This window comes from Gigantopelta aegis, chromosome 6 (assembly GCF_016097555.1).
Source record: "Gigantopelta aegis isolate Gae_Host chromosome 6, Gae_host_genome, whole genome shotgun sequence".
NCBI lineage: Eukaryota > Metazoa > Mollusca > Gastropoda > Neomphalida > Peltospiridae > Gigantopelta > Gigantopelta aegis.
In genome coordinates, this window is record NC_054704.1 from 97590965 (window position 1) to 97606697 (window position 15733).

At 35.7% G+C, this 15733-nt stretch overlaps 1 protein-coding gene across 1 annotated transcript in view; it reads right to left on the reverse strand.

Annotated features, from left to right (window-relative positions):
• Positions 1 to 489: 489 nt before the first annotated feature.
• LOC121375855 (zinc finger protein GLIS3-like) overlaps positions 490 to 15733 on the reverse strand; it is an 89008-nt gene continuing 73764 nt past the window's right edge. Inside the window, exons 6-11 of the mRNA XM_041503527.1 lie at positions 15206 to 15341; positions 10817 to 10964; positions 9797 to 9951; positions 8275 to 8463; positions 1094 to 2170; positions 490 to 1049 (exon numbers count right to left, since the gene is read on the reverse strand). Of these exons, the coding sequence (XP_041359461.1) occupies positions 2013 to 2170; positions 8275 to 8463; positions 9797 to 9951; positions 10817 to 10964; positions 15206 to 15341 (786 nt within the window). The 3' untranslated portion in view covers positions 490 to 1049; positions 1094 to 2012. The remainder of the gene's footprint in view (positions 1050 to 1093; positions 2171 to 8274; positions 8464 to 9796; positions 9952 to 10816; positions 10965 to 15205; positions 15342 to 15733) is intronic.

The following is a 15733-nucleotide window of genomic DNA, read 5'->3' on the forward strand; positions in this document are numbered from 1 at the left end:
TATTTATAGAATTTTGTGAGACATGGCAAAGCATTTGTGGTTAAATGGATTACAATCATTGTTGTTTTACAAGTATTTCTTAATTTTCAGTAAGAGTTCTTTCCCCTGATCTAGCCAAAATAGGCAAAACTAGTAGAGTTATTTCCCTTAATATGATTTCATCTGCTTGGAAGGGCACCAAGGATGAACAACATGGCAGAGTGTGTTAGTTTATAGCTGTTATCCTACAGAGGGCACTATTTAAAACATTACTTTAGTTTATACATGTAGTACACCTTATTAGGCATCCAGAAGTCATAACGTTGATAGTTATTTTAATGTTTCTAAGAAAGCTATAGATTTACAAAACATAAATTCAAATCAACAGAGAAAATTGTTTTTTAAATTGCACACAAAAATAGTGGGGTTTTCTTCTTCTTTTTTGTTCTTTCGGACATTTACTTTTCTTCTTACGTCAAACCAAACTGAAATTATTTACAAATACACATTTTCGTAGGAGTGTGGGATGGACTATAGTATATTCTAATGTAACTATTTAAAAAAAATCTCTTTTGTGGTACAACTATTGAACAAAGAAAAAAAAAATTGCATCTTATAGATAAATTCATACAGTAGCTCTTGAAACAGTCCAAGCTCAAATATATGCAGTAGGCTACCATGGAAACCTTGCATCTTTGCTTTAATTAAAACAATGCTTGTGTAAATTGTCTCTGCAAAACAGAACATCGAAGTGTGAATTTTCACACAAGCTACATTGTATGGTCTAGTGTCACATACCGACTTTGTCTGAGCCTTAATTACAAACTAGTACTACACATATATACTGACAGAAAGAAATAAGGGATTCATTTTATTTTAATTTATTTTCATGCTTATATCCAATCAAGGTTCAAGCAGACATTATGCCACAACCGTCCCTCATTTAGAAATCCTATATACATGCCTGTCCAAAGTCTCCCACCTCCTTTAGAAATCCTATATACATGCCTGTCCAAAGTCTCCCACCTCCTTTAGAAATCCTATATACATGCCTGTCCAAAGTCTCCCACCTCCTTTAGAAATCCTATATACATGCCTGTCCAAAGTCTCCCACCTCCTTTGGAAATCCTGTATTTATGCCTCAACTTTGTCCTAAATCTCTACTGTATCACAATAAACCTTTTCTGCCACACACCACAAATATTTTGCCACAGATTCACAAACAGCTCTACAGATGCTCTAACTAAACAAGTAGACGTCGTCTGCTATCAAAACTGCAGGTCTCTCTCCAAACCTTGAGGATGCCAGGGAGATGGGCTGTCAGCTTAATCACAGGACAAACATGGCTAATCTGGCCTTGAGCTTGAAAATCTTTTAGAAGTCAGGACCCTGATTTACAGAGCTATCTTAACGCTAAGATATTGTAAAACCATTGTAGGTTATGATGTCACTATGGCATGTATTGTAGTAACATCATAGCTTATGACAGTTTTATGGTTTCATAGTACTAAGATGGCTTCTCAAATCTCTAGCCTAGACTCTAACAGAGTCTGAGACTTTATTGTCATGATAACACCATACATGTATGCATGTGACGTCATTCAAGATTTGAGTCTAGACTCTACAGATTTAATAGCAATGGGTCCAGAGATTAACGAAACGAAAGTTAAGCTTTGCTGTCCACACCTGGATCCAGAGGGGAAGGAGGTTCTGGGGGTGCAGGCTCCTGTCTCAAAATCTAAAGTTCTGTCTCAAAATTTTAAGTTCTGAAAATACCATTTTTAATGCCTTGATAAAAGGAATTTTATATCTTTTGAAAGGGAAATCTGTAAGATCTTTATAAGCTGTGTGTTTCTATTAAAAGATTCTTTTCATATAACAAAAACAAAAATCTTGATCGGCTGGATGTTTTTGGATGAAAATTGTTTAAACACAACACAAGTCAGTGTACGTTAGAATACTGTAGATGTCTGTTTTATGACACTGCCTTCCCCTATAGAAAAAGCCTGCAGTTGGCTCTGGTGCTGTCGTGTTCACGTGGACCCGTCAGCGGCATAGACGGCAGACAGTCGACTGTTGCAGCGATCGACCGCACTGTGCTGGAGGTACTGCTGCAGGTTGTGTTCATCAGGACCAGCGGTTAGAGCGAGCGACTCGATCGGTGGGGGCAACATCTGCTGGTCGACATAACCTGAAAATTAAAGAGCACATATTATACTTGTGTGTGGATATTTACATGGTGACATGGAATCCATGGACCTTCAACGGACCTCAGTGGTGTAGTGGTTGAGCCATCAGACATAAGACTAATAGGTACAGGGTTTGCATCCTGGTACCGGCTCCCATCCAGAACAAGTTTAACGACTCAATGTGTAGGTGTAAGACCACTACATTGACTTTTTTCTTACCAACCACTAACCTACGGTCCTGGACAGACAGTCCAGATAGCTGAAGTGTGTGCCTAAGACAGCGTGTTTGAACTTTAACTGGATAAAAGCACAAAAATAACTATAAATGAATGAAATCAAACCTTCAGTGGACATAAACACGTTAACATGGTTTTCTTCCTTCTCATCAGTCTTTCACTTTTAATAAATCATGGAACTAAATTTAGAAAATTTGTATCTAATTTTCATTATTATTCATACTTACCTACATGTAGTGTTAGCACAACCAACATCTATTCATAACCATCACTGCAGAATTGTCTCCCTTGCCGGATGTGCACAAGACACCTGTGCCCATGACAGGCATGTGCTACAACAGCTTGTTCTGAATGTGCACGTAAAACCCTATGACCTGACCTGACCAAACCTGGTACACCAATAACCTTATCCTCAATTGAAAGTCCGAAATAAGTATGAATAATAATTAAAATTAGATACAAATTACTATTGCATATGAAATGCATAAACTAGTAAAACTACTAACAATTCAGGTTAAATTGTAATCATTATGGTCCATTGTGTGCCATCAATTTACAAGCATTCTGAGAGTACTGCTAAAGCAATACATATTCAATTATTGGGCCTAACACATTTCCGTACTGCCTAAGTTCTAGGGCCATAACTCTATCAAAAAAGAGTAAATCACCATGAGAGTCAAAGTTGATCTGTAATTAGTTACTAATGATAATTAAAGCTATACAAAAAAATTCAGCTCACTATCTTGAGGCATTGCCAAAGAAAAGTCTGGAAAACTAATGTTTTTTAATCTCCTTAGTTCAAGGACCATGGCCCATGGTTATAAAACTTAAAGTCTAGATTTTAATAAAGTCCAGACTTTAACGTTATGCTATTTGAATGGCATTGCCTTGACGATAAAGTCTGGACTTTAAGGTTTATAAGCACGGGGCCATAACTCTGTCAACAAGAGTACCGGTGAGGTACATGATACGCCCATCAGGAGTTTGTTGGAAAACCATAGATATTAATGAACATGTTACAGGTATGATTCAATTCTAATTATGTGAATATAGACAAATTATTTGATTTATTTGTATCACAGTGACCTATTAATTGTATGTGACACACCACGTGCCATCCAAAAATTTTCCTACATGTGAGGTTTGATGGCCCTGTATGCATCTGTATGCAAGATATGATCCGAACAAGGATTTACCGTTATGTGCAGTAGATCATGAAAAGTAGGTCACAGTGACCTAGTAATAGTACACGACACACCGCCATCCCAAGTTGTTCCTACATATTATGAGGTTTGATGGACCTGTATGCATCTGTATGCAATATATGGTCCGGACAAGAAAAAGTTGACAGACAGATAGACGGACGGATGGACGGACGGACAACGCCATACCATAATATGATCCATCATAGATGGGCATATAAAAATGGGTAAATCTCCATGAAAGGCAAACATGATCTGTAACAGTACATGATAAAGTTATACACAAACTTTCAACTCAGATCAATTCAAGACATTGTGAAAAAACAAAACACATCAGGAAAAATGTACGTGGGATGGATAGACAGACAGACAGACGGACAGGACAGAGATGAAACCTATAGTCACCTGTTTGGACCGGTAGGGGACTAAACAGGACAGAGATAAAACCTATAGTCACCTGTTTGGACCGGTAGGGGACTAAACAGGACAGAAATGAAACCTATAGTCACCTGTTTGGACCGGTAGGGGACTAAACAGGACAGAGATGAAACCTATAGTCACCTGTTTGGACCGGTAGGGGACTAAACAGGACAGAGATGAAACCTATAGTCACCTGTTTGGACCGGTAGGGGACTAAACAGGACAGAGATGAAACCTATAGTCACCTGTTTGGACCGGTAGGGGACTAAACAGGACAGAAATGAAACCTATAGTCACCTGTTTGGACCGGTAGGGCACTAATAATGTTATTGACATGATGGTACCCAGCTATTCCCAATGATATCATGAAAAGACATCATTGCAGCAGGCACCAAAAGGTTAATCTATACAATTTGATAGTAATCTGTAATATTTTTAAAATTTACATATAATGTAATGTAAATAATAACACTGTGATACTTGATTTCGGTTTAAAACTTAACAATAATGTTTTTAATTATATACAAATTTTAGCATTATTTACTATGAAGGTTCCTTTGTGGCACATTTAATTTCATTTTATTTCAATTATTTTCGTGCTTATATCCAATTAAGGTTCAAGCACGCTGTCCTGGGCACACACCTCAGCTATCTGGACTGTCTGTCCAGGACAGTGGGATAGTTGTTAATTGTTAGTGAGAGAAGAGGGCGTAGTGGCCTTACACCTACTCATCGAGTTGTTAAAATTTGCTCTGGGTGGGAGCCGGTACCACGCTGTGAACCCTGTACGTACCAGTGTGCAGATTGCTTCTATAGACACTGATTGTCTGGCTTAAAAATCACAAAGTTTGGCTGGCTGCTTGCCATGGCCGGAACTTCACTTTCATTTATATAATGTTTCCATTCATGAGTCAAATTACACATACGTTATACGATCTACAAAGATTTACAGAAAACAAAATGGACTCACTTGTTTCATAATAATGAAATGGTATATTTTCATAAGCAGCAGCTTTAGCAATATATAAAAATAATTATTTTCTAATGCAAATACGGTTGTATTATTTTGTATTGTAAACATTTGGCTGTAAAAAGAATGCTGTTATGCTATGACTTTGTTGTAGACTGCAGAGGAATTTTTATATTAAAAATCAGTTAAAATTGACAATGGGTACTAAAGAGAATAACCAACTTGCTACGAGGAGTTACGAATTATCTGTCCCGAATGAATGAATGTTGTACACCCGAGCCTTTATAATTCCTTGTAGCTCTTTAGTTATTCTCTAATTATGATATTACTCGTAAGTTTAATTTAAATATATATATTTTAATTTACTCCTGGACATTTTCTTTATGATGTCTTACAACAGCTTTTAAAGGTTATTTCAAGACTAACTCTAGAAAGTAATATTATATATCTATAATAATGCTGTTTATTTATTTATTTTTGGTTATTATTTTGTTTTAATACAAAGAAGACATGTATATGAAGATCACACTCTAATTAATTAGAAAGCTAGGGCTATAGAGCTATAGAAGAAACTAAGTATACAAATCAACAACAATCTTAACAAGACTACCAGTGAAGTACATGATACACCCATCAAAATTAGGTCGCAGTCACCTAGTTATGGTACATAACACACACCCATCCCAAGTTGTACTTGCATGTAAGATTTGATGATCCTGTATGTAAAGATAACAAAGATAAAGATTTCCTTTTATGTGCAGTAATGGTTGTACTAAACCAAATAACTTCTGGCTGAGAGTGTTGGTTGTAAAAAAAAATTAGTTTCATCTGGGCAAAAAATGTATGCAATTTTATGTCATCTAGTACCACTGTGTCAAGTAGCCTTGTGCTAGAAAACCTGTATGGCTACCTGTAAAAAAAAAAAAGAGTACTAAAATTTTGTGTGAAACTAGGGGTGTTGTAAAAACATCTAGTTATACTGAAAATGAGCCATGAAAGGTATGATTTTCTGCAGTTAATTCTTTGAGGTGGTGGGGGTTGTAGTACTGATATTTATGGGTCATAGTTTGGTTGATATATTGCATATAGTGTTATATAAGCACAAACATTAACATGGTCGCCTATGGGAGTTTATTTGGTATAGTACAACCTATAGCGTGGAAAAATAGGTCACAGTGATTAAGTTATGTTACACGACACACTACCATCTCAAGTTGTACTCACATGGAAGATTTCATTATCCTGTATAAATTGATAAGGAAGATAAGGCCCGGACATTGATTTCCTTTAATGTGCAATAATGTATGAAAAGTAGGTCGTGGTGACCTAATTATTTCATTTCATTTCAACTTATTTTCGTGCTTATATCCAATGAAGGTTGAACCATGCTGTCCTGGGTACACAACTCAGCTATCTGGGCTGTCTGTCCAGGACAGTGGGTTAGTTGTTTGTTGGTTAGTGAGAGAGAAGAGGGTGTAGTGGCCTCACAGCTACCCACTGAGCCCTCAAGAACTCGCTCTGGGTTAGAGCCGGTACCGGGCTGCGAACCCTCTACCTACCAGCCTGTAATCCTAATTATGTAACGTGACACACCAACATCCCAAGTTTTACAGATAACATGACCCATCAAAGACGGGCATATAAAAATTGTAATAATGAAAAACAAAATCTAAAATACTTTAAAAGTTAATTCTAATGATGGCAAGCAAACAATAAGTGCATATAAGTAAACATATTTATAAAAGCTGAATATATATTGCTGGTGCATTTTCTTGTATGTGTCAAGTAGCTACAGGTAGAGATGCTTTGTATAGCATCAAACATTATTTATACTACAGTTAGTTAAAGTTGCATTAAAAAGTGTATGTTTATAAAAAGTGTATGTTTGTACTACTAATTATTAGTTGTACTAATATATTGTACTACAAGTGACTACTATGTTCAAATTTGTACTACAAGTTATGTAAGTGCAAACTGTCATCCTAGAAAGAATTTTCTATGTAAAAACACTTACTTCCTCATACCTTACTCTAACTTAGTGGTCAATTGATTGTCAACTGAAAGTTATACATTTGTAAACAGTCATTATTATACATGCAACCCACTTTAACACAAATATACTGTTTATGTTTACTGCATATACATGCAACCCACTTTAACACAAATATACTGTTTATGTTTACTGCATATACATGCAACCCACTTTAACACAAATATACTGTTTATGTTTACTGCATATACATGCAACCCACTTTAACACAAATATACTGTTTATGTTTACTGCATATACATGCAACCCACTTTAACACAAATATACTGTTTATGTTTACTGCATATTACACAAGTTCAAGTCAAATCTAAACTATTATTTGGGGTTTTTAAGTCTGAGATTCTCTGTTTTTACTATTATTTAAGATCAACATTGACTTGGCTATCTATAGGACTTAGCCATTACCAAATTCTTAAATACACTGTCTTAGTAATTACAAATTAATTTCTATTCACTGTCACTGAAGGAGATGTTCAAATTATTAACATTTTTAAAGATGAAATATCAAAATATATGTCATGGAAAGTGCATGGACTCAAAACAAAATATACCGGGATACCTTGACCTTTTTATCAAACATCAAAAACATGAATAGTTCTCAGATAGATAACATTAAAATCTAGAATTGTGAAATTAAAAAAAAATCTGATGATGAAATAATTTTCACCCTTGGAAATGAAATGACCTGAGGTTTTCAGGCTTTCTGCCAGAAAATAATTTGATGGTATGTAATAAAAACAAAACACACTAGAAGTGTCCCTACTATAGTCCATCCCACGTGGAATGTAATAAAAACAAAACACACTACAAGTGCCCCTACTATAGTCCATCCCACGTGGAATGCCTTTTTTTCATGCTATAGAATTTACTACCAGTTATTTATTTCTGAGCCAACTGTTTTCTGAATTGGACACGAAAATAGTTGGGGGGTTTTGTTATTTCTAAAACACTTTTACTTTTCTTCTTACATCAAATCAGACCAAAATTATTAATAAAAAAAAAAAAATTGTAGGAGGATGGAGATGGACGATAGGGTGGTCATGTTCGAATGTTTTGAACACACTTAACATGCTTTGACCAATTTTAAACAGCACTTCTCTTACTATCATCTATCTCAAAATCATAAAAATATATCCATTAAATTCCACGATTTTAGGGTACATAAGTTTACCCTCTGTACCCTCCAAGCAGAAACCCTGGAGGTTTGGCACCTGACATTGGCGTTTACCTGTGGGACCGTGTAGAGCCCGCTGCATGTCCACAGGCATGTTGACCAGCTGCTCCTGGGTGAAGTTCTGCAGGTTCATGGGTAATTTCTGGGCCTGCATGGCGCCCATCCGACAACTGTTGACGTTTGCGTACATGTTGGCGTGGTAAAACATGTTACGCTGGAACTGCTGACCACCATTCTGCATGTCTGATGATGGAAAAAAACACAAATAAATAGGCCATAGCAAATTAAATGCTAGTTTTTCTTGTTGTTTTTCTTAGATGTAAAAAGAAATAATACGGTCATAATAAAATAAATGCTAGTTTTTCTTGGGGTTTTTCTTAGATGTAAACAGAAATAATAAGGTCATAATAAGATAAATGCTAGTTTTTCTTCTTCTGTTTTTCTTTCTTAGATGTTAAAATAAATAAATACATGTAAGTAATAATCAAATAAATACAAGCTTTTCATTAAATTGTTTTTTCAAAATGAGGTTGAGCTGGAATTTTATCTTTTATTTTCAGGATATTGAAATTTACTGCACATGAAAATCATTTATTTTATAACTTGTCCATAATATCCATGTCATAAACCCATTTGATATTTACCATTATTAATTCGGTTAATAATATTTTACTGTCAATGAGTCACTTGTTTTCTGCCAACAAGACTTGTATACCTGAGCATAACGTTTTGATGAGAGTTAGTTGAAGTGTGTGACGTCAAACTACATTTATGCTAATCACGATGACGTCATATTACTGGTGTGGCGACTTCAATCCATCTATTTTGGATTACAATTGATCACTGGAACATTACTAAATTAATCTTTAATGTAAAATTTTAAAATGAGCTTGCAGGGTTATATTCTTAGTTTGAGGAAATAGGAAAAATAAGAAAAAGCTTAAGGGTTTTATCAGCTATTTCTAGATTCAGACAATCAGCACCATTCCCCATCATTCTCCAAAGGTTATGTCATTTTGTATTCCCATTTTTGGAGTAAAAGATTCCGAATCTGAATGTAAATAATTCACTTTTGTTATTATTATATAAAGATATATTTTGACACTTGACTTTAAACACTTGACAAACACCCCTTCCCTCCCCTATAACATTTTAGAATGCAAAATAGAGATTATATTAGTTTTAATAAATAGAAGTATTTGTATAATATTACTATTTTATATTTTGAGTTAGCTTAATGAGATGTTTTTGAAATGAAACTGAAACTTCCCTCCCTTCGTTTTATAATAAAAAAACAACGCTAAAATTACCAAAGTCAAAGCCATGGACGTCAAGTCAAATTTGAGAAATAAACCCCTGAGTTTTCTTTTTGGTTTGAAAGTGCTCTTTCTATTAAGCTTGAGAATATTGTATATAACTGTACCAGAGTTCATTTAGGATAAACATGTCCCTGGCTGATGTGAAAACTACACTATCAAATGAAATTCGTGTTTGTTTAGTTTAACCTGACCACACAAGGCAGTGGACTACATCTGACACAAAACTGTGAAGTGAAGTGTAATGGTTACTGCGTTACCTTGCATCTGTCCACTGGAGTAGCCATGGTAGGAGCTGCTGGGGTAGGGTGCCATCTGCATGCCGGCCATGTTGAACCCACGGCGAGGAATCGAGGGCAGCGGGCAGCCGGGACTCAACATGTTCTGTTGAGGAGCTGGGGAGTAGCCGCCCATACTGAAACAAAAAAAAGAAGAATTAATGTTTGTTTTAATCCTATAACTTACTTACATGACATTGCTTCCCCAGTCCTAGCCCAGACTGTGCATGTGAAATATGATGCCATTTCGTTGTCTCCTTCTAGATGTGGTTGAAACATTTTGAGACGGCCCTTGGGCCTTGTTATTCATAAAAAAATTACAATAATAATATGGATAATAAAGAAATTATTACACTCGCGTGTGTGTCATACTGATTTTACAAAACTCGTGTCAGGATTCATGTTTTACAAAAATCCTGACACTCGTTTCATAAAATCAGTATGACACACAAGCTTTGATAATAATGTCTATTTATTAACCCAATTAATATTTATTTGCTCTCAATGGGTCATTTGTCTACAAACCAACAAGGCCTGTAAACCTGAGCGTAATGTTTTCGTAAGATTTAGTTAAAAGTGTGTGACGTTAAACTACATGTGTGGTAATCATGATTACATCATATATTATTACTGGTGGAGGTGACTTACATTTACTAAATATTAAATTAAACTATTATTTTAAAAGTGTTATAGACACAAAATAGAATTTGCTACTCAAGTGCCATAACTCTGTCAAGAATGTGTAAATCACCATGGAAATCAAACTTGATCTGTCACAGTACACAATAAAACTATACTCAGTATCTTGCAGCATGGTGGAAACAAATGGCTGGCAAACAATATGTGGGACAGACAGGTGGACAGACAGCCGAACAGACGGACGGATGGACGAACAGACAGACAGACAGACAGACAGACAGACAGACAGACAGACAGACAGATTTTCATTAATAGACAGATGAAGATTAATGGTAAAATGTAGCGTGTTTGTGTTTAACTCACCTCTCATTGGCCTCCTCTACGATGCTGAGTCCTCCCGTGTTCATGGGACTGCCCTGCATGCTCACTGGTGACTGGTGGTTGCTCAAACTAGAGGCGGGGCCATTTGCAGTGCCGCACCGGCTTGAGTGAGAACTCGAGAAAGTGAAAGCTGAAATAAAAAAATCAAAAAAAAAATCAATGGTATTGCATGCAAGTCTGTCCTCAGACTGGTAGGTACAGGTTCACATCCCAGTAATAGCTCCAACCTAAAGTAAGTATTATAAACAGTCCCTTCATTGACTTCTTTCTCAATAACGCATTGGGACAGGATGTAGCCTAGTGGTATAGTGCTCGCTTGATGCACAGTCGCTAAATGTGCAAAATGTAGGTGGAATTACAGGTATTTTTCATATTACCAAGGCAACAGATTTCATTAAGATAACAACTGTTTTTCTTCATTAATTAACATCTTTATTAAATAAATGGTCAAATCATACAGAGAATCATTTAGTACCACTTGACACCTCCCCCCTCTCTCTCTCCCTCTCTGTATGTCTGTAATTATTAAATTATTATTTTATTAATCTTGGCCATATATGAAACATTTTGAATTTATGATATCTGTTGTAAACTGATGACTGATTATTTGTGTGCAGTTGGTATCTTAAAAAAACATCTTCCACCCACCTCTATCCACCCCCATGATCAATTCTAGAACAGTCCTTATAGCACAGGGAACATTTTGTTTTTAAAATTTTGATCAGAGATAGTTGGTGATCAGTTGAAAATTTAGTAGCTAACGTTTAACGTTTTAGAATTGTGTAGCAATTTCTGAAATTTGTGTAGCAAATCGCGATGTGATACTGAACAAAATGTTCTCTGTAACGATGCCTCAGCACATTTTATACATGTACTACAGCTGTTTAACCAAACATGAACATACATATGTGCAACTATAAACCAAGTTTATTTGACATAGGACTTATAGTTTGTCAGAAACTGATATAAACACAAAACTATAACATTGAGCAAACAGGAATTCAAAATGTTTAATTTAATTAATTTTGAATTCTTTTCACATGGATTATGATGAACATCCACAGGGACAACTACAAAAAAAAGTTTCATCAATCTAGGACTTATAGTTTGTGAGAAACAGAGATAAATGCAAATTAAACTTTAACCTTAAGTTAACTGAAAAAGTATTTTAATTAAAAATGTTTTATAAATAAATATTTTATTCTTTTCACATGCACTGTGATGATGAATATCCATAGACAGAACTATAAACCAAGTTTCAGTGACCTAGGACTTATAATTTATTAGAAACTGATCTAATCTCGAAACTTTATTGTTAAATTTTAATGTAAAAGTTGACGACGTCGCCACCACAGTCGGTAAAATAATACCTATATCTCGCCTTTTTAACTCGTACAGGCGAGACGAAACAAAAATCAACCAGTCAGCTCTTACGATTTTGTCTTTAAGTGTGCCAATAATAATGACAGAGATTGTCCGGTGATATACTACGAATCTAATCGAGAGATGGTTTACTTTCCTAGCTACACATGAATGTTGTTTGTCGTCTGTCCCGAAGAACAGGACATGGGCTTTTTAACCTGTTCACAGGTAATTACTCACAAACACGGATTTCCTAGAATACACACGGCTTGAATTACGCTCACCCTTGGCAATTACATAAATACACTTCTGTGCTAACTGACACACCATACAGTCCTGACAGTACTATACTGCCTTCCAATACTGTATGTACATGTGTGGAAACATTATACTGCAAAGTCCGATCAAAGGGAGGGATCTAGGGGTACAGGTCCCCCTTAAACAAATTAAAGTGCCCCTTTTTTTAATGAATTGATTACAATTTTCATTGATGTGCCCTTTTCTGAGAGTTGGTTCGTGTGCCCTTTTGCAACTGGTCCTTTCCCTAAAATATTTCCTGGGTTAATTCTTGTATAGGTGTTACATATAATTACATACCTGCAGCACAAATGAGTTCATACTTGTTTTTGACATTTTGTTAGGTCGTTTGTTTGTCAACCAACCATAAATAGATCTCAGCAACACATACATAAAAATAATTGTATAAACTGTATTTATTTATTTATTTTATATATTTATCTATTTATTAATTTATTTATCTATTTATTTATGTTGTTATTTATTTATTTTATTTCTTTATATTAATTAATTTATATTATTTAATTAATTAATTTATTGATAATATTTATAATATCACTTTTTAATACCAGTTTATTCAATATTGACATCTATTATAGAAATAGTTATTTTTGTTAAACATAAGATGATTTATATTTGTTTATTATTTGAACTTACGCAAGCAAACTTGCTAAACCCCAGTACATGTATATATTCAGGCTTTCTGCCAGAAAATAGTTTGAGTGTACATAATAAAACCAAAACATCATAAGTGGCCCTACTAGGTGGCTATGGACTTGAATAAGTTCTTTTACCATAATCTATCTAAAAAGAACTTGAAGAGTTCATTCATATACAATCTAATTAAAATTAGCTCCACTATTACATGTGGATCTAACAGCAGCCCATTGGGGCTCATGTCCAGTTGACCTTTCATTCAACCAATCAAAACCTTACTTGCAAAATCATGCCAGTGATTTGAAAATAATTTGAAAACATTCGGGATTATGCCGAGGGTACATGAAATGATTCGGGTGAATTACGAAGTATGCCGGAAACTAATTTCAATATAAAATTCTATATAAAATTCGTTTCAAGATGAAAAAAAACAACCCTTGATGGTATCGCCATAAAATTGGTTTATACTGGTATACAATCCAGAGTTTATTACTGCACTTTTAACCCTGTTTTTTCAATGTTGAAATAGACCAACAAGTTTGCCTATTACATAAATAGTCTCGCCCGATATTTTTAGAATTTGTATGCTCCCGAATAACGCTATAAAAGGCGAAGTGTAATTGGTTGATATTTAAATTGTTATTTATAGATGAAATGTCACCTGGACATGGGAGTCCACGCAATGCTGTTACATCTACTGATAGACCAGTAGAGCTAATTTTAATCAGACTGATTCATATACTTTGACAAATTTTAAATAGCAGTTTTCTTACCATAATCTATCTTCTTCTTTTTTTAATGTATCCATTAATTTCCAAGATTTTTATATATGTAATTTTACTCTTCATATCCTCTGGCGGAAACCCAAATATTAAATTCCAAATATGTCAAAAATTGAAATAACCCTTCTTAAAACTATGTTTAGAATGTACAAAATGGTACATCAGTGAATTTGTTTGTGTTCTTGCCATAGCTACAGCCCTATGAAAAGGCTATTAAACTTGGTGAACCCCTCGGATAGCCATTAGGCTGATTAGGACTATTTGTGTTATGACAAAGGTAAACAAGCTATGGAAGATGCCCTCTAATAACAATATGGTTATCAGTGAAATTCCACCCTTTGACTGTCTCTGACTCACGGATTTTCCTGGGATGGCTTTTGTAGTGAGGACACTTAACACATAGTTTCTAACTATAAACATAAAACAAGGCACTATCAGGTAACAAAATTAGCAAACATGTTTGCCGCTTCTTTTGTATATATACGAGATATGAAATCTTCAAGATAATACTACAGCCCTGTATTTTAATGTTTCTGTACTTAAGTCAGCCACATATCTACATTGTTTTACACTGAATGGGATGGGATGAGATGCAATTGGATGGGATGGGATGAGATGCAACTGGATGGGATGGATGGGATGGGATGGGATGGGATGGGATGAGATGCAATTGGATGGGATGGATGGGATGGGATGGGATGGATGGATAGATGAATGGCTGAGAGTTGTGTGAGTAGGTAGGTGAATAAAGTGAGTGAGTTAGTGAATGAATGAATAAATAAATTATTAAATGAACGAACAACGAACAAATGAATGAATGAACAGATGGAAGAACTGATGGATGGATGGATGGATGAATGGATGGAAGGATGGATGAATGAATGAGTTGGTTGGAAGGTAAGTGGGTGAAATGACTAAATGGTTCACTAGATGGTATGTATGATGGTTGATTGATGCACAGTTGAATATAGCAGGTAGGTGTAGTTAGACAAAATGGTGAGTAATGGGTGCCAGAGCAGAGGGGGTGGGTGGATTAGTGGATGGATAGATAGATGGATGGATGGATGGATGGATGGATGGATGGATGGATGGATGGATGGATGGATGGATGGATGGATGGATGGATGGATGGATCGATGATGAATAGGTAGATTGATGAGTGGGTGTTTGTGTGTGTGTGTGTCTGTCTGTCTGTCTGTACCTAGGATGTAGCTTGGTATCAGGTATTGTATTTTACTTGTACTAGACTGGTCTACATGATGAATCTGCTTACTTGGGTAGATATCGGACGTGGTGTGAGGCGACCGGCCCAGTCCGCTGTCGGTGTGCTCCATCGGGGAGCCGTCGGGTCGAATCTGCTGGATGGTCAGACAGTCGTTCAGTATGTCAGGACAGTCCTCCTTCTTCAACTGAAACAACAACAAACACAAACATCAACATAGTTTGACAAATGTATGTATAAATAACACACTGAGCAACGGCAGATATATAGGAAGGAAGGAAATGTTTTATTTAACGACACACTCAACACATGTTATTTACAGTTATATGGCATCAGACATATGGTTAAGGACCACACAGATATTGAGAGAGGAAACCTGCTTTTGCCACTTCATGGGCTACTCTTTTTGATTACAGTAGCGGCAAGGGATCTTTTATATGCACCATCCCACAGACAGGATAGCACATACCATGGCCTTTGATGTACCAGTCATGGTACACTGGCTGGTCCTCTTTAAAATGAAGGAAGGAAGGAAGGAAGGAAGGAAGGAAGGAAGGAAGGAAGGAAGGAAGGAAGGAA